The 25878-nt window shown below is 34.6% G+C and overlaps 1 protein-coding gene across 1 annotated transcript in view; it reads left to right on the top strand.

Annotated features, from left to right (window-relative positions):
- The window catches only part of LOC145240130 (protein Wnt-9a-like), a 239933-nt gene that overhangs the window by 193140 nt on the left and 20915 nt on the right, over window positions 1-25878 (top strand). The window contains exon 3 of the mRNA XM_080103740.1: window positions 24258-24526. Coding sequence (XP_079959866.1) covers window positions 24258-24526 — 269 coding nt within the window. The remainder of the gene's footprint in view (window positions 1-24257; window positions 24527-25878) is intronic.

Below are 25878 nucleotides of genomic sequence, written 5' to 3'. Positions count from 1 at the left end.
TTTAATGCGGTCTCACTTGCCTCTATGAATCTCCCTGTCCACCAACCAGTCCGTCCCGCTTAAATTTAAAATATTATTTATCTCCGTTTGTCTCTTTGGGTTTAAATACGATTTTCATTGCTAAATTCACAGATTAGATGGACGTATCTTAAGAAGACAAGTCCTCGTTTTTTCTTTGTTTTTGTTATAAATTTTATCAGGCGAACATGAAAAGATGAGGAAAAATGACAAACATTCTTTTTACCATTTTTTATGAATAAAAAATATTTAATTGAAGAATTTAATGCATAACATAAAATATTGTTGTCAAAAGAAATGTTGAAGGGGGGAAACTGTTCGCCTTTGGCAATTCGTAAAATGTTACGACATATCAGACTAGACAGGGACTTCCAGGTTCAAGGGATCGTTTGAGATTAAGTTTTGTCTGGGAAGACAAGACATGTGTCACCCGTGGATTGACCTAAAACATAAATGGAACATCTACCGATTCTTTTTTGCCTTGAAAAAATTTTTATGCTTAAATTATTATTATTATTATTATTATTATTATTATTATTATTATTATTATTATTATTATTATTATTATTATTTTCTCTTTACTAATTTTGTCTTTCACGTTTGAAGTTGTTTTTATGTCAGTCAAAAAAGTAAACCACATTCATCAAAAGAAAATTTTGATCGAGAAAGCGACATGTTGACATTTCCACGAATGTTTAAAGAAAGCTGACAGAAACTTCGGCAATGGCGCCATAGTAATAGACTTGAGATCGGGAGAACAAGTAAGACTTTTGTATTTTAATGTGGAGATTTTTTTAATGAAAATTTCTTTTTGTTTCTTTTTAGTTACTTTTGTTTTGTTTTGTTTTTACTTTTGTTCATTCCAAACAAAGCATATTGCCATTGTAACGTGACCAACTACTGTGATAAGTGTCATATTTATTAGGAGCATCCTACGTGAGTAGTTCTGCAGCAAGACGTTCGTCTGTATTACATTTAAACTTCTGCGTGTTGATACAGTCGGAGAAACGGGGAACGGGAAAGGAATTCCAAATGCAAGTAGTCCGAGGAAAGAAGCCATTAGAGTAGAAGGTTCTCTAGCATCTGAGAACTTCAACAGTGAAACAAGGTTGTTGCTAATAAGATTGGTCGGGTAACTGAGTTCATCGGAGCATATTTGGAATCAAATGTAAAACAGATGCAAGATTGCGGCGATGGGACAGGGGATGAGGTTTGGTAAGCAGTATAGCATTTATTACGCAAGAGACTTTTTTAACCCTGTGCAAGAGGCTAGTAGTTTGTGCACCATCCCAGATTTTGGCAACAATACTCCATGCATGAGCAAATTGTAGCTTTATATAGAGATAGGATACTAAAAGATGTAAGAAGTTTAGCAACAGACTTGGCAATATCTTCTATGTATGTATTCCAATTCATGTTTCTGTGAATGTTTGTCCGAGGATTTTGAATGTTATACTCTCGTGAAAAGTGCTATCAATCATGGGAATCGGTGGTTGGAAATATTTCTTTTAATTGCTAACATCGATTTGGAATATAATTATCCATTTTTTTTTTTTTTTTGTCGGATTCTACTATAGACTGGTGGTAATTTTCTTGTGTTATCAATCTGTGGGTGTTCAATTTTAGTTTCCAGCTATAAGGATTTATTTTATTTATTTACCATGCCTATTTCGTCATCCCTTTTATTAATTAAGTAGCTGGAACCCCCAATGTTGCTCGTGATTGAATGAGGGTGACTGTAATGTATTGTTACACTATGCTTATAATACCATTTTACTTTCTTGGCTTTACTGTCCTCTCTACCAGTTTTGCTCCCTTCTCCCCACAATATCGTCGAAGAGTCTGAAATATTGGAAAACTTTCTGAATCAGTGGCATACATATGATTTAAATTCCATTAAGAACAGATATACATGTTTGAAGTTTTAAAGAGGTTTGATCTCCACGATAGAGTTGGAAGGACATAGAAAGTAATTTTTAAATTCGGGATCACTTCGATTGTCTCCCTTAGATAAGACTAGTAGGGAGACCCGACGGTGCCCAGGGTTGTATGAGAATGAATGAATGAATGTTTCACACTACCAGTACTTTTATTGTCACTGAAATCAGTGAAATCGCCCATTTTTTTCCATCAAATCGATTGATTGCTCTAGTTGGCGACCCATCGTGGGGTAACATTTTAAATGCAACAGTCAAGTGTCATAGTTTATGTTCTCAACAGAAACATTCATTTCGAACCTTTTGTTGATTTTATATGCTTGGCCTTTCTGCCTGTCCGGTGATAATGGCTATAATCTAAGTTTTAAATAAATAAGTAAAGTATCATGATGCGATTCTCCTTTAAACAGAAACATTCATTTTGAACGCGCCCCTGTCATATCAAAAAACATATTGTTGGTTTTCTGTGCCGAGCTTTTCTGCTCGAGTGGTAATAAAACTTCTAAAATGCACCGGTGGTGTTAGGCTGTGTAAGGTGTTAACTTTGGTCCAAATCGCCTGTTCCTTCTTTCAACGGATTTTTTCGATTGTCGATTCAGTATATCTTATCAGAGACATTCCGATACAAAATCTATCTAAGAACGCTGTCAGATACATAAAGTATATTTGGAGTCTATAGGGAACAAACTATCACTCTCCCTTACACACACACACACACACACAAAGTTTCTTTTGTATAATAGTAGGTATATTCTTATGTTGGGTGTGTAATACGCTTAGAATTAGTAATATTATAACTACTCGCATTTGCCTGCGTTCCACTAGTTGACACACAGGGGATCTTGACCTTACCTCATGCCAAATTTATTGCAAATCTCTTGGGTAATATTTGTCCCTATAAATGATAAACAGATACACACTCTAAATGATAATATAGATTACAGTAGTTAACTACTAATATTACTAATACTAATAACGGTAATACCATTTAAAAGGCAACTTAATAATTGTGTGGTTTTTGATATGACCTTAAACTATATCCGATGGTGAGGCCCCAGCTTTCGGGATTTGGGGAGTGTAGAGCCACTCTTTAATTGCCATTGCTCCCAGGTCCACTCTGACCCGAGGTGGTTGTACCTGTTAGGGTTCCAACTATGAGTTAAATAAAAACTGACTTTAAAAAAAAAAAAAAAAAAATATATATATATATATATATATATATATATATATATATATATACTCTATTCAAAAATTGTGTTCTTCAAAATCACTGGATTCGGCATTAAATAACCTGAAAAGGGTTGATATGCCGTAAAACAAAAACAAAGATAATTGTGCAACGCTGATAATCTAATGTCAACCAAAATCGCTGTAACTTGACAACGGACGCCCATCAACACGCACTGATACGAAGAATGTAGACCTATTAATGTTAACCTCTTAGCTCTTCTTTAAATAGCATTCGACTTGTTCACACATACATACAAACACACATACACATCTATATGAAATATACTATACTAGCGGGGGTACCCGGCGTTGCTCGGTTGTTTGGAGGTGTGTGTAAGGGGGGGGGGGTAAAGTAAAGAATAACTGAAGTAATAGCCCTGTTTAAATATAAAAATAAAAATAAAAACGATGTTAAACGTCTTTAAAAAATCGGCAAAACCCAAACAAACAAAAAACAGTGAACAAACGTAAATCGGAAAAACAAAGCATGAATCAAGGGAAAAAAAACACAGCGAAAAGCGAAAAAAATGGCATAAGTAACCCTTCGATTCGGTTAACTCCATGGTGCGTTTCACTCAGTAGAATTAAAATTCCATTCCAGTTTTTTTAAGCAACTAGGAAGTAAAGAAAACCCAAACCGGTGTTCCTTCGTAACTGTTTCTTGTGGACGATCCCGCAACAGTGTCAAGTGGTGGCGGGAGAAGGGGGAATTTATTAGAGAGAAAAGACTTTACCATTTCCATTGATCTTAACCGATTTTGACAGTGAACTCTCAGCAGATAGAATATAGGAATCTACGATTATCGAGGAAGTGGATAAATGATAGGCCTATAAACACACATCAGATATTGTGCTGCAGTTAATGCGTATTACATTTGCATGAAATGTCTTGATTTTTAATCCTATTAAGGTCAAAATTAAAGGGCAAAAATGAGTTAATTTTATATATATATATATTATTATTATTATTATTATTATTATTATTATTATTTACTATAATAACTACTAAATACCTACAGACACTAGTGTTTCATCCTTTCGGGAATCATCAAAAAAAAATGCCGGAAATTATTCTCTATTAGAGTAGATAAACTTAGGACTTTATTAAGTAGTATACTTAATATATACTATTACTGCAAGCTTGCCTGTATTGAAAATGCTTGCTTCCTGGCTAGCCAATCAAACCATCTAATATAGTTAGCCTTATTTTCAAGTACATTCGAAATATAATACAGTGACATTAGCAAAGAAAAAGTTACCTATGAAAACGAAACTCCTAAAGTAAAACCTTGAATAATTATCTAAACTCGAATGTAAATTAATATTAAGCCGACTTTACAAATTGATAATAGTTAATTATTGGATTTTAATTAATTATAAGGTGAAACTCCAATGATTCAAACTCGATAGATAACGACAAACTTCCACTCATTAATATGGGAGGGGAGATTATAATCAAAAGTGTCCTGAATTGTTAACTTAGCACCGGACTTACTACTTAGATATAAATAAGTCACTTGTACCCATTCCCCTCCTCCCCCCTTTTTTTTAAATGGAGAGTAGATAATACAGTGGATGTGTTATCGACAGCTCCAGTAACTCTCGCTTCTCCTTTTTTGTCCCTCAATCCTCATTCTATGAGTGATTTTTCTGACAAAGGGTGAAGAAAAAGCTGCTTAAAGGTCGGTAGTACTTGGTGACTAGTAGTCTGAGATGTCGGAAATTTTTCTGTCTCTGTCTGTCCTTGTGGCCATGTCACTAGTAAGGGTGCTGGAGGTGAACGTTTTGTCTGGGCTGACGTTATCCGCCTGATAGTCAGGGACCCGAACCTTGGATTAACCACTAAGGAGGCTGTCCTATCAGCAGGCGCAAAGTATTGGGACTGCTGTATTGCCATTTGGTGAGTGGATCTGGACCATGCAGAGGTCTGTGGTGGGGCCTCTCGATGCCCTACTAGTGGGTAATTGTTACGGCTTTACCTTTTCGTGTGCTACAAAAAAAAATTCCTGTCTTTTTCTCTCTTACTTTCCCTCTCTGTACTGTTCTAACCAAGTATGCCGAACTATTCCACAAATCCCAAAACCTCAACATGAAATATCTCCAGAATAAAAACTCGATTAAACCTAGAACCCCTTCTTCCAACGTAGACCCCTACTACCAGGTCTCCTTCTCCAACATCAGGGGTCTACGTTCCAACCTTCCAGAGGTTGAAACCCAATTACAGGAGACGAAACCGAACTTATTATTTCTAAGTGAAACTGGAATAGGGCCGACCACTTCCCTAGATGAGTTCATAATTAACGGATACTCTAATTTAACAACTAAATCTGACCCCCAAGATCGCCATGGGCATGGAATATGTGCCTACATTAAGGATGGCTTCCCGTGTGGCAGGGATATCTCTAGAGAAGATCCTAATTTACCCTATATGTGCTTCAGGGTTGCACTTGCTAACACCACTTCATTTATATTTGCCCTCTATCGGCCCCACAACAGCGGAGTTACTATCTTTAAGAGCATATTTGAGAAAATAGACCACATACTGTCTGCGCATCCCTCGGCTAACATCCACATCTGTGGTGACTTCAACGTCCATAACGTGGAATGGCTGACCCATTCAAGTAAGACAGACGATGAGGGGAGGTTTTGTCATGATTTTGCCATTGCTTATGACCTCACTCAGATTGTTCGCGAACCCACCCGTGTGCTCGATACACCCGGTCAATATGCAAGCCTTCTAGACCTTTTTCTCTCAACTTCCCCTGAGCTATGTTCATGTTCCGTTCATTCTCCTCTATGATCCTCCGACCACTCCGTCGTATCAGTTAAGATAAAAACGAAATGTAAGAAGCCCCCAGACGTACCCCTCCACCGTACTGTATACCGATACTCTATGGCTGACTGGGATAGCTTCCGTACATTCATATCTGATTTACCTCTGCACTCCAGGTTTAAAAAGGAAGTGTCCTCTATAGTATCAGATCTGACCGAATGGTTAATTGTAGGCATAGACCAATTCATACCATCTAAAAAATTCCAACAAAAACCTAACAGCCAGCCATGGTTCTCCCCAGAATGTGCTGCTGCTATCGCGCACAGAAATCACTTTTTCCATAGCTACCAACGTAATAGATGCACTGAGACTTAAGCTGCTTTCAGGACTGCCAGCAACTACTGTAAAAGAGTAATAAAAAATGCAAGAGAGCTATATGCCCAGTCTGTTAAATTCAAGGTAGCTGATCAGCGGCTTGGTTCCCACCAGTTTTGGCATATAACAAATAGGATCCTGAGCAAAAGTGTGCGTTCTATCCCAACCATTATCAATGGACCAGAGGTCGTCTCATCAGCGTCCGACAAGGCTAAACTATTTGCAAAGAACTTTGCAGCTAATTCTACCCTATGCGACGAAGGCCATCAACTCCCCATATTTCCTCTTATAACACAGAACAAGCTAGGTAACATACAAATATCCGTGCATGAGGTCGCAAAGCTAATAAAGAACCTAGATTCCAGTAAAGCAACTGGCCCTGATGGCATCCCAATTATAGTGGTAAGGGCAATTGTTTTTGACATATCAAAGGCCTTCGACAAGGTATGGCATAAGGGTCTACTTCACAAGATTTCCAGTTACGGTATAACTGGAAATGTTTTCTCAATCATTAAATCATTTCTCTCCGATAGGCTCATAAGAGTAGTGGTAGATGGACAAAAATCGGAGGCCTGTAATATAAATGCTGGAGTCCCACAGGGGTCAATCCTGGGCCCAACTCTCTCCCTGATCTACATCAATGACCTCCCTAAACACATACTTAAATCATTCGTTGACATTTATGCTGATGACAGACCATCTACGGCAACACATCAAAGGCTGTAAATGACAAAGTTCTCTCTGATTCTCTCTCCTCTGATCTCGAGCGCGTGGTTCAGTGGGGGAAGATGTGTCTGGTTACCTTTAATGCATCCAAAACCAAACTCCTATCCTTGCATCATCAACGCTCTGATCCCCATCTGGCATCAATTGTGATGGATGGCTCTCGTCTGGGTAAGGCCCCGTGTTTTGACAAGCTTCTGGGTTTGTACCTTTACTCATGATCTGAAATGGAACACGTACATCAAGTCTGTTGCCAAGGTCGCTGGAAAGATGGTGGGATCCTTCTACCGCTCCAGAAGATATCTCACTACTGATGCAATTCTCTATCTATATAAAAGCCAAGTACGTCCAAGGATGGAATACTGTTGACATATCTGGGCAGGAGCTGCTAAAAACAGCCTATCCTGCCTTGACAGAATACAAAATAGACTTCGTGGCTTAGTGGGGGATGCCCTTTTCTCTACCCTGCAACCTCTCTCCCACAGAAGAGACGTTGCGAGCCTATCCTTGTTTCATCGTTATTTCCATGGCAGGTGCTCGTCTGAACTCCAATCTCTAGTCCCCCCTCGCCAATCTTTCACGAAAAACACCCGTCTAGCTTAATCCACTGTGAAAAATTTCCCCCACTCTATATCTGTGCCTAAATCAAAACGCGGATTCCATGAACAAAGCTTCTTTCTTAGAACTGCACGCCTGTGGAACTCTGTTCCGTCTGCCGGCTTCTCACCGGACTACAACTTGGATGTGTTCAAGTCCAACGTTAACAAATTCCTAATGAACCGCCCCCTTAAGTAAACACTTCATCAAATCTCCACACTAACGTAATGCACTTGCAATAACCCTTATCCCTGAGTGGCTTCCGGGCCTTGATAAGTGGTGATCACTGTGTAAAAAAAAAAATCAGTGTAAGATGTAACGATTAAAGCTAGTGGAGAGATTCGAACCCCGGCAACATAAGGCATGCCTGACTTCATTAACAAGAACCTGTACCATTTGGCCACCGTCAACCGCGACAGATACAGTTGAAATTAAACATTTATTCTTATTAAATGCTTTTTACGTCAGTCAGAGAGTGATCTAATCATTATATGATGACGTTTTCTATGGTATGTCTATATAGATTTATATATGTATATGCATATGTATATAAATGTATGTATACATATATACTCCTTGTCGGATTATTAAAATTTTGTATACCTTCCTAACAGGTTTATAATGTTTTTTGGAAATTTTGAATAAGATTTTTCTATATTATATATATATATATATATATATATATATATATATATATATATATATATATATATATATATATATATATAATGACAGAGAAGAGAGTTCTTTTTACTCCTAACCCGAGACGTCTTTCACCATCCTCATCAGGGGTAAACGATGGCATTTTGATTTTTAAAAAAGAAAGTAGAGGGAAGAAATTAAACTAAGATGAAAATGAGAAGGGTATATTTACAATTACCCTGAAATAAATATGTACAGGGAGAAAAGAAAGGAGAGAAGAGAAAAGAGGGATGTATATATATATATATATATATATATATATATATATATATATATATATATATATATATATATATATATATAATTTTCTTTATTTATTTTATTTTTATTTATTTATTTTTTAAATGGGGAGCTTTTAAAATAACACGAGTGAGGAATGATATGTCCCGCATATAAATATACAGGAAAGAAAAGGTCTTACCTCCTGCTTTGAATCGTCACGTGCGACCAGCTTTTTTTTTTTTTTTTTTTTTTTTCAAGCACTTAATTACCACAGGGTCCATCTTATTTTCCGAACGGGGCATCTCTAATGCTTCCCCGGCAAGTTACTCTTCTTGCGAAAAATATTTATGGATTTAAAAAAAATACAAAAAGCAAATCTCTCTTTGGGCTTATCACATCCGTAAAAACTTCTCAAAAATACCCGTTTACCTAATTGTTATTTTTGTCCCCTCTAAAATTCTAGGCCAACCATTTTATCAGTATAATTAATCTTAATTTTTCCTAGATCATTTCAATTCTGTATATACCTAATCATGACTTTAAATTCCTTTCGCAAAAATACAATAACATTTACATACATTCAAGACATTTTACAATATATAAAACAATTTTTTTTTTTAAATGTTACATTATGCTTTTAAAATATGATTTTCACAAAACATTTGTAACATTCCTCTAAGGAAGCTTAGTTCATTCTATTCATTATTTTCAAACCTCTCAAAATATTTTCATTTTGCAACTAGCAATCATGACAGCACCTATCCTAATCGCGAAAACAAGCATAGCGACTAGTGAAAACAATAGGGAATACATTCTTTAGTAAATGTCTTGATATCATAAAAACTTTATTCGGCGACAATTTTAAATGTGACATTCGTTTCAAATAGATCAAAATATTTTTAAAAAATCAACTTTTTAAAGGTATGTCTTCAGTTGGTACTTTAGCACAGATTTACCTTATTTTTTATCCTTTCGCATCATCAGTCATTCTCATTTTAGTTTGACGATAAGCCACAAGAACATCGAAAACAAATTTTGTAAAAGGAATTACAATGCTTCAAAACATTAAAGTATATACAGGGCGGTAGAAAAATTAAATTTTACTGCGTTTGGTATATGGTATCCATTGTTTTTGTTATTTTTTTCGACTTATATTTATACTGAAATTTTATTACAGTCTTCAATTTATTTAGAAGAGGGCTGATTGTTTGTATTGCTTGTTTTGGTCGGAATATTGCTCTCATCTTGAGTGTTATTTGTGCAACGTTTCGATGTAGCCTCCGACCTTTATCATGTATAAACATATTAATCCCTCATTTTACTTAAAGATTCACCAAAATCAGAAAATTTACCAATTTTAATGGATTTTTCAGAATTTATCAAATAATGATCAGAGAATATAATATACTGATTATTTTTATTTGAATCATAATGGAAATGTATTGTTTTGCTTAAACAAAAAACACCGTTACTAAAATTTTGGTTTTCAGTAGTAAAAAAAATGAATAAATTTATTTTTGCTTTTTTTTTTATTAAAGTAAAGCATCGTAAATTGTAACAATAAAAAGAAAAAAATAATTTTTTTAAGAACATTACGAAAAAAAGCTCCTAACGTCCGTATTAACGAATTCAATATAGCTCCAAGAAAAAGTAATTTCTCAAACTACCGATATTATCATTGAATTAAGCATTGTTTATTTAATATTTTCACACAAAAAATTATAATTGCAAAAAATATTCTACCTTTTTTTTTTAGATTACATGTTTCGCGTAATTTTTTGCATGTAAGATTTTAATATTTTCCTTGTTTGAATGAACGTGTCACTTTCGGTGTAACATCATTTTTATATAATCTTGAAAAAAAAATTTTTGTATTTAAAAGGAGGAACGCAGAAAAATAATTAAATGCTAAAAATTATACAAACGTTCACGATAGGAATATACGGATGCACAGCTGGAGGAAAAAGGAAAACCAACACTCCCTACCTCCCACCAATTATCTGACGTCATTTTCAGATAACATTTTGACTTTCTGACATTTTGGACTTTCATAAAATGTATTCTTAGCCGACTTAGTTATGTTTCGATTTGTGCAAAGGCAGAATCTCTCACTTTTGGGGGCTAATTAAGCTACCTTTTGTACAAAAAGGTGTTGTTTTTTTAATTCGATATCTTAGAATTTTACTTTACTAATTATCTTTGAAATAGATACAGAAAACTAATATTTAGCTTTCAAAGGATTTTTACAATGAATTTATTTAACTTCAAAATTTAGCTGAATTTGTCAGCTTCCGAATGGCGCCGGGAAAACATTTTCATTATAGTTATTTTGTTTGTTTTTGTTTTTTTGTTTTGTTTTGTTTTTGTTTTGTTTTTTTTGGTTTTTTTCATGTGTACGAATACTTTTTCCTTTTGGAAATTAACTTTAGGTTTTAATCTTTCTAATACAATCAAGAAAATAGTCGGAAACTTCCAAAAAATTATGATAAACCAACTTTCAAAACTGTCCCCTATTTTTACCGCCATTATTCCCGTACCTACCGAATTCGTAGCAGCGAGACAATATCAGAGGACTTTTTTCTACCGGTCATTAACAATGCTTCTTTAATGTTTAACTTATTTCAAATTGATATCAATTATTACACAATAAAAACAATTAAATTAAAATAAAAATTATTTTTCTTATTTCGAATTATTTAATCAAGTAAAAAAATCCATTTTTTTACTTTCTTACTAAATTAATTAAAAAGCTTCTTTTTTTTTCATATTATTTTCGAGTTAAATTCAATTTTACGATATTTTTTGTATATTAAATTGTTAGGTAATTTGCTAGAATAACATTTGAAATGTAGTAATTAAGAAATTAAATTTTTACTTGATTAAATTATTTGAAGTAAGAAAAATGATGTTTTTTTTATTTAATTTAATTATTTTTAATGTGTAATAATTGATATCAGTTTGAAATATGTTAAACATTTAAAAATGACCGTTTTGGTAGAAAAAAAAGTCCACTGTTCATTTCTTTTCTCCTTGCTCAGCTGGACACATTTTTTGACTTTGACCCTCCAGGAGTCACAGTCTACAGCTGAGCATTCGAGGTCAGGGTTGATGTTGCCGAATTTTAAGTCTCTTTTGCACACGTCCTTAAAAAAAGTTCACTGGTGTTGGCCTGCTATTAAGAATTTAGAATAGGGGTATATGGTTGAGAAAAAGCGAAAGTAGAAACATGGGGGACATCTGATACAGGAGAACCAAAACTATATAACGAATTTTCTTTTTTTATCAAGAAAGGGTGTGAGTCTCATAGCAAAGTAAATATGGTTTCTTTTTCTCGTGTAATCAGCGAAAAGCAATTCGGATCTCCGAAAATAATCGGCTATTTTTCAGTACCTTCTTTATTTCTGCTCTCTCTCTCTCTCTCTCTCTCTCTCTCTCTCTCTCTCTCTCTCTCTCTCTCTCTCTCTCTCTCTCTTTTCCATAAAACCCTGTTATTTAAAAACAAATAAATATAACAAAATAAAGTTGCCTTTAATCTCCAGATACATATAGGACCAGTTCCCTGCTCCTTCTTGAGTCTCATTTTAGTGACTGGTATGAGCGTGGGTGCTGTGACGGCGGGGGGGGGGTAACACTCTTTCCCAACACCTCCACATCCCGCCACTCCGGACACGCACACACTTTGCCAAACTTCTGAGTCTCGGATCGCCTCCGGCTTACGTACCACAAACAGAAAGCCGAATAGGGGTGGAGGGTTAGTGAAAGAGAGAGGTCTATACAATCTAAACAAGATCAATGACTAACAAGTGTCTCTTCCGCGATGCGGTAGACAGGGCTGGGTGGGCTGAGGGCAGTAAGCACCCCTCCCCCGCCAGAGAGAAGGGTCAGGTAGGGAAATATTTAAAAGAAAAAAAATGCTACTGTTTGGGTAAGTCAAGTAGGTCTGGACCACCGTAACCGTTAAAGCAGAAGTTAATACCCAGCCGCAGAGACGGGTAAGAGACGGGTGGTAACTGACTTTGTCGACGTAAAGAGGCAAATTACATTAAAAGTCTTCATTTCATTCTCCTATTTTTACTAGCGTAATACCCGTAAAAAATGGTTACATTATAGAACGACTATCGCTCCGCACGTTCTGCTGTTTGATAGTGGTTAAAACAAACGACCGTCTGGTACGTATGGCGTATGTCCATTATACCTGACAATTACTGACAAAAATAAACGATGTTTTTTTCCTAACAAAAAAAAAACTTTATTAAATTAGAAATAAAAAAAATCTTTTTCATGAAAACCCAAACAAGGTCCACCACAAGCCAGTTTGATATTTTCTTGTAATGATAGGTAGCTGTATGCTTAATAATAAACTAACACCAGAAAATGACTAGCGGCCCTTGCCATTGTTTTCATGCTTTTTTCTTATACAAATATGAATATAATAGGTTAAAAAAAAACAGACTAAATAGCCTTTTTAATGCAACAATTTTCACATGGATTCCTGACATTTCATAAAAAAATAGGTACAAAATAAGTACAATTTGCAGGAATGGTCAGTTGGTTGAATACTGGGACAAGGCTCTTGCATAAACACCACATAACAAGTTCATAACGGACCAAAGAAGATTTCTTTCAAGAACTAGTCAAAGGTAACTTCATCAAAATCAAGGTCTGGCTGTGATGAGTTGGTGTGGTGGAGGCCTTTGCAATTACCACAAGTTTGAACAGTAAATGCCATGTTTCCTGCAACTGCATTTTGCTGTAGTATACCCTGAAGTACAGTTACACCAAATTGTAGCCAACAAATTTACAGGAGCAGGTAGCAAGCTAGTCGTGATTGGTTGTAATTTACCATTTGAAAGTTTCCATCTACACTCATCGGGTTTTAGCTGGTTTTTATCTTTCCATTCCTGAATTTGGAAGTAAACTCGAAGAATGTGGAATTTCGTAGCTGCTCTTGTTGGTGGCTTAGAGATTTTTGTAGCCTTTTCCTTAAAGCGCCTCAGTCGTAGATGATTGATGTTTTCCCCATTTTTACCATTGCACAGGAATACCTTTTCGCCAGCAGGATGCCTTTTCGCCAGCTTCAATAACCTCTTCTGTGCTGCTATTCTTGCCAATCACTTCTGCCAGTTTGAGGAAGTTTCTATTGCTCATCACCTTTCGAAGGGACGCTGCTCTGCCAATTCCATGAACACTAGATGTAGAATCACAACCCAGTAGCGCATGGATGAAAAGAATGTTGGAACAGACCACATCTCCAAAAGATTTCCTCATCCCTCTTATGTTTATCACTTTTTGCACTAACCTTTGGTTGTAGTGCGAATAAAATGTTATAACCATCACGTCTATTGGCATGATAACTCAATTGATCAATAGGTCAGTGTCATCTGCTATAAAAATGGTTTCTCGTGTCTGTGCCAGTTCTAGAGCAGTCTTCACATACGTCAGCGTCTCCAAATGCATAGACTACTTTACAACCTGCTTTCTCCAACCCCTTTCCCAGCAAGTTGATAAATTATTTTTTTTTGTTGTTGATTAGCAAGGAAAACATCCTTTTTTTTTATTCGAGCACCATTAAAGGGATTAAAGGGGTCAGTGACACATTAACACCAACAGATCTCCTTTCATACCCATCAAAGACAATGCGTGCTTTTTCATAACCAGTTGTTACATGTCTGCAGTATTGGACACATATCTCATCAAGTGTGAGTCCTTTTTGCCATGGGAGGCGTTTAAGTAGTGCTTTATCACTAAGAGATGCTGCGGATCTGAAGATTGTGGACCTGATTGTACAGGGGATGTCAGTTCCTTTATTGCGTCTGCCAAAGCTGCTTTTTTGCCTCTCACGGTAGTCCGAAATAATCAAACGTGCAGGTGGATAATCACAAGCTCATACTGGAAATGTTCTTGCTACTGCTGAGTTGAGGGTTCATTGGTAAATAGCATACACAGTCTCTGGGATAGAATTTATGGATCAGTCTTAACTACTTCATCTTTGCTGAGCAAAACTTTTGACCCAAGTGTAATACCTGATCCTTTTTAAGTATTCTCGTGGACATTTTCTCCAACCATTGAAGCTATTATTGCTTTTCCTATGGAGTTAGCTCTGTCCTTTCACCTTTTTGTCTCGAGTTACTCCACTTGAAATGCTGTGAATCGACGGATCTTCCGTGAAAGTTTCATATGTCTGGAGGAACGCAAGAAGCCGTAAGACATCCAGACGTCTTCATGCTTCTCATAATCAATGACCAGATCCGTCGACATACCAGCTCGTCTAATCACATAGAATCCTTCAGACAATTTTTGGTACACTTCAAGATGACTTTTCGGCAACCCATTTGCTACAAATACAAGTAGCACGACTTTGCTTATAGGATGCGTCCTGCTGTAGCGAATATTGCCAGCATTTTTCTTACGATCATTGTCAAGAATATTATGACTGATTTTCCAGGATATGTTTCTTTGTGCACTGACTGCATAATGTCTGACCGTGCGGGTCTGGACGGATGTAAAATTAGTGAAACCTTCCAAAGGATGTCAACATTAGCAGTGGAATCGACAAATTTCTTGGCCTGGAGCTCTTTAAATCTCACTGGTAGTTTGTTGGTGTGCTGTGAATCTAAGTACTTGATGTTGATTCTTCCATTCCAACCCTTATTATATCTTCTGAAAAGATCTGAATTCTTGGAACTAATTTTATATTAACTTTCCTGAGTGTAAAAGATGCTATGATGCCCATAACGCGGAATGTGCTGAATCCATCAATACTCTTTATAAGATACGAACTGCACAATTCAGTTTCAACAAGGAAGAGAGTTTCAGCGCTATGAACAAGAGCAGCACTTCTTTCGAATTTCTGGACTTCCGATTAAGATGAAGAGAAGTGATGCTATTTGTTAGCTATAATGGTAAATTTTAATTTAACTGTATATGATAGTGTTCGAGCATGAAAAAGATATGTGAAAGTCCGTAATAGTTAACAAAAGCTGTTGTTATTATTTTAGTACTGTCCGTTCAAAGTCAGTATAATTGCGCTGGAAATCTTGATCGACGACTAGGCCCGGAAAAAAGAAAAAAGGAAGAAATAATTCCGAAAACTGAACAACAAAATTCGAATAAAACTCAGAAATAAGTCGAATAATCGGTTGGACGAGTTGGACAAAAACTAGCAAAATCTTAATATTACTTTTAGAATGATGAAGAATATGAGAATAAAAAGGAAATTACGAAATATGTGTAAAAAAAAAAAGGCGAAGAAAATGATGTAAGAGCACAAATAAAAATATTCTCTCTCTCTCTCTCTCTCTCTCTCTCTCTCTCTCTCTCTCTCTCTCTCTCTCTCTCTCTAGTGATAGCGTTATCGAGAATGTTAATGTAACAATCATATTGTTAAGAACCGGTCTGCGTAATAGAATGTTATTATTTCAGTACGGTCTAAAGTCTACATAAATGTGCTGGAAAGCTTAATCGACGATTAGCCCCAAATAAAAAAAGATAAAAAAAAAAAAAGGGAAAAGAAAGCTAGTAGTTATTACGAAACTTGAACAAAAAAATGGAATAACACTCAGAGAAAAGTGGAATGATCAATTGGGCGAGGTTTACGAAAGCTAGCAGAATCCTAATAGGAATACTTCTAGAATGGGAAAATTACGAAACATAAGAAAAAAGGCGAATAAAAAAAGATGAAGAAGCGCAAATAAGAATATTTTGTTTGCTAAAGTCAACTCGGAAGCGAAGCTGCAAAGTGTTTAAGCACGAAAGTTTTCACTAATCTCTATGAAGAGAAAGGCGCACGCACACACACAGACACACGGAATGTGTAACGCTCTTTGTTTATTTAGCGATGGGCGCAACAGCAAAGACGTCATTTTTTTCACGTTATTATCCTCCTTCGCAGTATGGGTTCGAGCCTCCCTCCTTACTACAGATTTTTTCTCTTTTTTTTTTTTTTTTTTCTAAACACACCCCTCAAAATACCCAGTCAACGCCGGACACCCAGGCTAGTCTATAATATAAATCTCCCCAGTCTGTTCAAATGTATGTATGTCTGCCTAAAACTTTTAACAGAGGCGACGGATTTTCACGCAATTGGTATCATTTTGAAGTACGACCCTTCGGACGACAAATATCGAAAAATTGGCCAAAAACATTCATTCCTTCACCCTAAATTGGGCACTTTCTACAGGGATGGGTCGCATTTTCTGCCGATATTTTCGAAATTCATCCCTTTTTTCGATTGTCTAGCCTTAATTTAAACCTATGTCACTTCCGGTTTGGCGATGAGCGCAACAGCAAGGACGTGAGGGGTTTTCTTTTTCACGTTCTTTGCCTCCTTCGTGGTACGGGTTCGAGCCTGCTTGCCTACTATCACTTTTTTTTTTTTGCTCAACAGACTCCAAACACCCGGGTAACGCTGGGCACCCAAGCTGGTTATTGAATAAATATCGATTGAAAACACATTTTATGACCGTTCCTGAAGGAGATATTGTTTTTAAAGGCGATTGCGCACCCCAATAATGTTTTTAAAAATTATTTTCAGTTGTTTACTCTTGTTTAAAAAAAATAATCTTGGTCACAGAGTCACAGAATCAAGACACGAAAAACGAAACCATGTATTTATTTAAAAAATAATTTAGTTTTAAAATTTTTTATGTTATTACGAAACAAAAAAAAAGAAAACACTTATGTATTATCAAAGAATGCAAACTTTTTATTCAGAATAAAGAATTTAGTTTAAACAATTCTTGTGTTATTCAAAACAAGAAAGAAAACACTTTTTGTATTATCAAATATTAAATTATCATATAAAATAATTTATTAAATTATTATGTTAGTGTTAAAAGTAAATTAAGTATTTTGAATAAAATATTTGTTTTATATCATGATAATATAAGCAATTTTGGTCGATGTCAAGCTTCTTTGTGACAACTTTTAAAGGTTTTAAACGAATACCATATTTAAATTTGATATGAAAAAATTACTTTTTCAAAAAGTGGGGGATCACTTTCCTATATAAATTTAAAGTAAACTGAACACTCACTTTCTGGCTACTCAGTAATTTTTTCATATCATGAAAACAAATTTTTACACTACGTTTACGCTGCGCGCGAGCGCATAAACGAAGGTTGTTAAATGCGGATTCGCGTACCAAACTGCCTTCTAACATTACGTAGTAATCTTTGGCGAATAATTTAAAATTAGATGAAAACAATTAGTTTTCCAGATATTAAGCAATGTAATTCTACATGTTATCAGTGGTGGTCATTTCTGTACATGCATATGTTTAACACGCGCACGGCAAATATATGTGCGCTTGCGCGTACAGAAATGGCCACCATTGATAACATAGAATTACATTGCTTAATATCTGGAAAACTAATTGTTTTCATCTAATTTTAAATTATTCGCCAAAGATTACTACGCCAGATTAAAACCGATTAAAAATATTATTGCACAAAAAATAAACATTTTGTAGGCCCACTACGATATCTTGTTTGTCACTTTTTACCAAACAAAAGTATGGAAGCCGGTAATTAACCAAGTGAACACTCGTACATATTTAGTAAACCCGTATTTCATAGTTAGTATACAAATGTTTATAATATCATTAGTCATTAAACTGAGTAAATCTTAAAACCTAACAGAATTATAACAAAGATTAATTATTAATTGCAGTTTTAAGAAGAAAAACAAAGGTTTTAATAAATCATTAAGTTGCTTCTGCTTTTCCATATTCGTATAGTTAACACAAGTCTGACGTCACGGGATGATGTGTTCCTTTTTTCACAATTCTTCACATTCGGTATTGGACATTACCGAAAAAATATATAAATTTATTTTCTTTTGGAGGGGGGGGAGTCTACCTCAGTATTTTCTTCAATTTCTATTTTTGAGCGATTATCGACACTCCTAAACCTCATCCTCTCATGTCGAACATTTTTTATGCAAAAGTAGCACTCGGTATTACTTTTTTCTTTTTAACTAAATGAATTTTTTAAAATAAGTTGAACCACTAAAAACTTACAAAGCTAGGTAGAAAACGAACACAGAAAAAAAAATTTTGTTTAACAACAGTAAACAAGTAAAAATATTGTATAAAAATATTATGGGATGTGTATTCTCTTTTAAAAACAATATCTCCTTAAACAACGGCCATAAAATGTATTTTCAATCGATATTCATTCAATAGTGAGCCAGTTTTCCTACCTAGCAAAAATGGACGAGTGTCCGAGGACGAGTTTTCCTAAATTCGTATTTTGTATATAAATTATGGGTGAGATACAAATAAAAATGAATATGTCTGTAATTTATAGAGTTTGTTTCACAATATTATTAAAGAGAAAGAAAAATAACTGACGTAAACAGATTCTTAGTTGATTTTTAAATAATAAATTTGATATATTTATATCGTAAACTCATTGTCCCCTGCAATAAACGACGCCTTTTAATGAACTCATTCTATAGTTATATTTTTGTTATAACAATCGGAATCGGAATCGGAAATCGTATCGGAATCGGAAATTTAGAAATGAATCGGTAATTGTATGAGAATCGGGAAAAATTTTGGAATCGTCCCATAACTAATATATATATGTGTGTGTGTGTGTGTGTGTGTGTGTGTGTGTGTGTGTGTGTGTGTGTGTGTTTGTGTGTGTGTGTACATATATATATGTATTTCTATATATATGTATATATATGCATGTATATATATATATGTATATATATATGTATATATATGCATGTATATATATATATGTATATATGTGTATCTAAATGTATGTATATACATGTGTATATATATATATATATATATATATATATATATATATATATATATATATATTATATATACTAGACTACTCTTGACCCGTGGGGTCAGTATGTTATATTAGCTATGGAATTAATGTTATATTAGCTATGGAATTGTGACGTAAAGAAAATAGTTTTTGTGATATAACAGAAACATTTCTATGAAAGTATATTAAAAATAAAAAAAGAATATAGATAGATTTCTATGAGTCGTTCTGTTTATAATTGTTTATTTAAAAAAATAAAAATAAAATAACTTACAGCCATTGAATTATAAGTGGTTTGCCATACTTATAGGTAAATCTGCACTATTCAAATTTTGATATATCGTTTAATTTAAACGCGAAAAAAAAACAATTAAGACGCTGAAAACGTACACAGTAAAACAATTCTTATGGTTGTCAAAGGTTAAAGTAGATTTATTTGTAAGAAAATTGCGTTAAAATAACTTAAACGTAATACGGAAATGAACGATGTAAAAAAAATGCAGAAAGTATTAACAATTATTAAGATAATTTAAACGCGAAAAACAAAACAATTGGGACGCTGAAAACGTACACAGTAAAAAAGTACGTTGTCAACGGGTCAAAGTTGATTTATTTGTAAAAAATATTGCGACAGTATACTTGTAATACAGAATAGTTGCAAAACATCCCACCCTTCCCATATTAAATAATAATTTCTAAATGATAACGTTAATATTTCAGTGTGTAGGTCAGATTCGGCAAAAGTAGCAATTTGTGTTTATTTAATTTACGCTGTTATGGGTTTATGTTTATGTACACATGCGCAACTGGAAGTCGTAAACCGAATGTTGGGTTACAACACTCGTTACAAGGTCATTTGAGTTTTATAATTATATAGATAGATATACATACATGTCTATATATGTATATATATATATGTATATTTGTATATATAAATGTATATTTATCCACATATGATATATATATATATATATATATATATATATATATATGTATATAGAAATAGTCATCCACATACAGTACTGTTTTGCTGTTTCACAGCTCATCAGTGCGGCTAGACAGGCAACTACTTCAAGCCAGGATTGAAACCCAACCGCCTGTACATCAAAGGCTCCTAACCATTACGTTAATCAGCGGCTGCTGTGCGAGTCGTGAGTTTAACGATGTTTTGACATCGTCCGAAATACCTAAGCTCGATTTGTTTACACAAAGAGCATCGCTTTATACGCTAATGGTAATTCGTGTATCACTTCTTAATATGATCAACTCAAGATGAGGAGCATTATAGTCATCCATATACAGTACAGTATGTATATATATATATATATATATATATATATATATATATATATATATATATATATATATATATGATTATTGAAATGGATAAAATCCTACCAGTGGCTCGACCATTTCATTGACCATCCTTCCTGGAAAAGCCCACATAAAACGGGCGAAACATTGAGCCTCTAGCTTCTCTGCCTCCATTTTAAATTCCATGTACATACATACATACATACATACATACATACATATATATATGTACATACATATATATATATGTACATACATATATATATATGTACATACATATATAAATATATGTACATACTTATATATATATGTACATACATATATATATATGTACATGCATATATATATATGTATGTACATACCTATATGTATATATATGTGGATATATTATATATGTACAGATATGCGTATTAATTTATGAATATATATATATATATATGTGTGTGTGTGTACAGATATGTATATATATATATGTATAGTTGTGTCTATATACGTATATATATATATATGTATATATATGTATGTGTGTATATGTTTGTGCGTGTGTGTATATAAAGGGTCCCTCCGTCGATTTCGACGTATGAGGTTCTGCCACAAAAACTAAGTTGTTCGGCAATCCACGCTAATGATTTCGTTATAGTGGTGAAGGCTTTTTGTGGAACCAACCACACTTTTTGCTATTGCTGCTAATATTTGTGAAGAATATTTGTCGGTGCAGATGACTGCCCCAAGTCAGAGTATACAGTAGGCTGCAGGTTTTTACACCAGAAATCTTGCATCTCTCTCAGTGAATTAATTCGCCCCCAGATACCAACTTGGAAAATTTCACGACTCGGCACGATACATATAGCACCTAGCTTTCCTAAATGGTCACTCATCTGGTACTGGCCAGGATCAACGTTGCTTAACTTCGGTGATCTGGCGAGAACCGGTATGTCAACGTGATTGTTGTGTGTGATTCTGTATGTGCGTCTGTGTGTATATGTGTGTGTGCATATATATTCACACACACACACACACACACACACACATATATATATATTATGGTTATGTGGCAAATTACAGCTCTGAACTAATTGTGGTATCTGTTTTACAGGTGTTTGAACTGAGCCAGGTGTGAAATGGGGCCTGTTGATTGTCGAGCAGTGATCCGGTTTTTGTATTTGAAAGGACGCAAACCACAAGAGACTTTTGATGAAATGAAAGAAACTTATGGTGATAATGCTCTATCATATGACCTTGTAAAACGCTGGCATCGTGAATTCAAACATGGCTAGAAGTCTATGGAAACAGCTCCCAGACCTGGTCGCCCCCCTTTTGCCATTGATGAGGCATCTGTCCGTCAAATTGAGGCTGCCATTTTGGAAGATCTGCGCATTACTATTCGCCAAATAGCCCAAGATGTCAAGATTAGTACAGTGTCTGTGGAAACTATCATTCATGACCATTTGCATATGCATAAGGTGTCTGCCAGATGGCTTCCCAGGTTGCTCACACCATTCCAGAAGCGAGAACGCGTCAAGTGCTCGAGGATGAATTTGGAGATGTGCCAAGAAAATGAGTCAAAGTTTCTCAAAAGACTGATTACACAGAATGAAACCTGTGTCCATCACTATGATCCAAATCCCAGTAAATGCAGTGGAAGCACTTGGACTCACCACCTTCAAAGAAGGCAAGGGTGCAGCCCTCTGCTGGCAATGGCATGCTAACTTCTGGGACCAGGTCGGAGTAGTGATCACAGATTTCCTGGCAAAGGGTACCACAATTACAGGAGCCTATTATGCTTCACTTTTGAGAGAATTAAGGGAAGCTATCAAAATCAAGAAGCGGGGCAAGATCAGCAAAGGTAACCTCCTCCTGCAGGACAACGCTCCGGTCTACAACTCGCATGTCGCAAGATCAGAAGCACGGGCGTGTAGTTATGAAATCCTCTCCCATCCTCCCTACTTTCCTGACCTTGCACCCTCTGACTTTCACCTCTTCCCAGCCATTAAGTTGTTTTTTAAAGGAAAGCGTTTCCCAGATGATGCAGCCTTGATTTCTGAAGTCACGTTGTGGTTGGAGGACCAACTTGGAGTGTTCTACAAAAACGGGCTGCATCAAACGATGGGAAAAATGCATAACTCTGGGTGGTTCATATGTAGAGAAAGACTAATAACTGTGCCTAGTTTCGTTGCTCTACTGCTATGGGAAGTGGGTGAGGGGCATTATTTATTGCACGTCCCTCGTATATTTAACATTCGTTCAGTAATACCGTATAATTTCATTTTGATTTACAGGTTTTCATTTCAAACCTTGTCAAAGATTTTGAATATGTCAAGGCCTGCAACCCTAGCTTCCCTCTGCCTTATCTAATACATGGTATATGCGGCCAGATATAGTCGTAAAAATATCTGCAGTACAGTATTGTAGAACGGTATTGTCTGTCGTGGATTAGTGTTCGATTGATTAATGAGTCATTAATCAATCAAGCACTCGTCCATAGTATTGTTCAATGTTAAAATTTGTGGAGCATAATTACAAAATATTAATGATGTTGTAAAGTTTGTATTCTACTCAATTAAATGTATTACTATATAACCTGCTACAACCACAAGCACCAATTCCCAAACCCTATACAAAAGCACGATAAAGGTTTGTGGACAAGAATAAAAATTATAACATTTGAATGCAGCAGCGTTTTGAATCATTGGAACTTCATTTTGTAAAGCCGGTACAAAATATAAAAATATCATAGCTGTATGTATATCAAATATTTCCTCTTCTAAATGAAAGTATTCATATTTTATTTTCTATTAAGTATATTATTATTACTATTATTTTTATAAATATTATTTTTATTGTAAATATTATTATTGTTATTATTATAAATACCATTATTAAAAATATTATTATTATAACTATATAAATATTATTATCATTATTATTAATTTCAGTCACAGTAGAAATATAGGAGACTTAAATGCGTATGTATGTATGTATCATTAGGTTATCAGAGTACAACACAAAACTTATAAAGTTTTTTTTTTTAAAAAAAAAGCTAGTTTTCTTATTGTTATTATTTTTAACTATTGATTTTATTTTTATTCTTTTTAAATATCTTTTCACTCTATCATACACTTAAATTATTTGTTCTCCCGACCTGGCAAAATTCGGATACAAAAAGGTGCTAAAAGAATCCAAAGACGGTGTAATGGGGGGGGGGGAAGCAAAATAAGAAAAATTATGAGCGAACGAATTGAATCCTGACCAAAAAGTGATTCCGATTGAACGCAATACACCCTAATTTTTGTTTAATTGATGATGACGATCCAACGGCCCGATTGATTTCATGATTTATTAAGAATATGAAATTTTATTAATCTGAGAAGCCAATTAATGCGATTTAAATAAATTATTATTTTAAATCTACCATGTTTTGTAGTTTTCCCTTTTCTCACACTCCCTCACTCTTTCTTATTCTATGTACTTCAAGGGTTAGCGAAATACGAGGGACAAAATAGAGAGATAGATTTGATACATGTAAAATAACCTTATATTTATCATATGGTATTTTTTTTATTCTTTCTTTGTCAGGTTTCAAAGAAACATCTTTCCTTTACGCCGTCTCGTCGGCGGGTCTGGTGCATTCATTTGCGCAGGCTTGCAGCCGAGGTATCTCGGACCGATGCACCTGCGACATATCCAAAAACCTACACAACACCGAAGCATGGAAATGGGGAAGCTGCGGTGATAATATTCGCTACGGACTCAAATTTACAAGAAAGTTCCTCAGAAGGGCTCGCCGTTGGGGAAAGGACCTTCGTGCGAAAGTCGACCAGCACAACACCAACATTGGCATTCAGGTCAGTTTTCTCGGCTGGGTAGCTGTAACAATAATGTAACTTAACAGAAAGATACGGTAATAAAAAATAAAACGTATATATATATATATATATATATATATATATATATATATATATATATATATGACGACTTCATTTAATCTCATAAATTAATATACGAAAGTATAATTTTATGCGTAAACTTTAAGTATTTACTTCAACAATGCTCAATACATAGGTAGAGCTAGGTAGTAAGTTATAAAAATATATATGGCAATTAAGCTACACAGAATATTCCGTGTTTCATCCACGCTAGGATTCGTCAGGCTTATGCGAAGAGTTGTGGTTATCTTGCGTTTTTATATATGCACATTCTCTTGAGTTTTTAGTTAGCCAATCAGCTTCCTAGTTTCTACCGCGCCCCTCCTAATCAGCCAATGGGCAGGCACTTACAGGACAAAGGCCCAGTTGACCTTAGGTTTAACGCTTCCTTTGTGTGTACTTTTTTTAGCGGGAGCGTAGATATCTAGTGATCAGACCTATTTTAAACATAGGTGTACTTAAATGTGATCTTTTGTGTCTATATATATATATATATTTAATATTATGTTAGCTTATATATATATGTATATATATTCATGTTTATTTTATTTATTTATTATCTATTGCTATTGTTGATTTTAAAATTATTTTGCATTGTATCCTATAGTAAAGTTTATCCTGTGTACACAGTTGTTCGCTATTTCTCTCTTACAGTTTAATAAATGTTGGAGTTCTTTAAAGTATAGGATAGCAAATTTTTCATGAAGGCATAATCTACATGGATCGTTTAGGTCTCTACATGTGTTTACTTGTCTTCCTATTTTCCATTCGACTACCGGCGAACGTCCGCTTTCTTTGAGTTCCCAGTATTGGTTTTCTAGTGTTGTTTTCATTCGGGTTTTTTTTATTTTTGAATGTACTTTTGTGGTAATAATATCGGGTTTTGAAATCTAAGGAAGTCACACCTATGTAATATTTCTTGTAATTCGGGTTTTCTATCGTAAATATTGTGGCCTGGTAAACTATGCTTTTGGTTAGACAGTTATTTTGAAGTAGGAAAAGTGTGCGGGATCTACAGTTGAATTTATCTTGTTCGTTATTAGTATGTTTATTTTTATTTCTACTATATTTGTCGTTGTCCGGAGTTGATTTATTATTATTATTATCATTATCATCATTATTATTATTATTATTATTATTATTATTATTATTATTATTATTATTGTTATTGTTATTATTATTATTATTTCTACTAGTTACATAGGTGTCCTTTGTGTTAGTTTTTTTGTCATGATGTTTATTTTTATTGTTTATTTTGTTATTGTTTTCAT

Source organism: Euprymna scolopes, chromosome 19 (assembly GCF_053919585.1).
Source record: "Euprymna scolopes isolate OS-2025 chromosome 19, ASM5391958v1, whole genome shotgun sequence".
Classification (NCBI taxonomy): domain Eukaryota; kingdom Metazoa; phylum Mollusca; class Cephalopoda; order Sepiida; family Sepiolidae; genus Euprymna; species Euprymna scolopes.
This window is presented reverse-complemented; position numbering and strand designations above follow the sequence as displayed.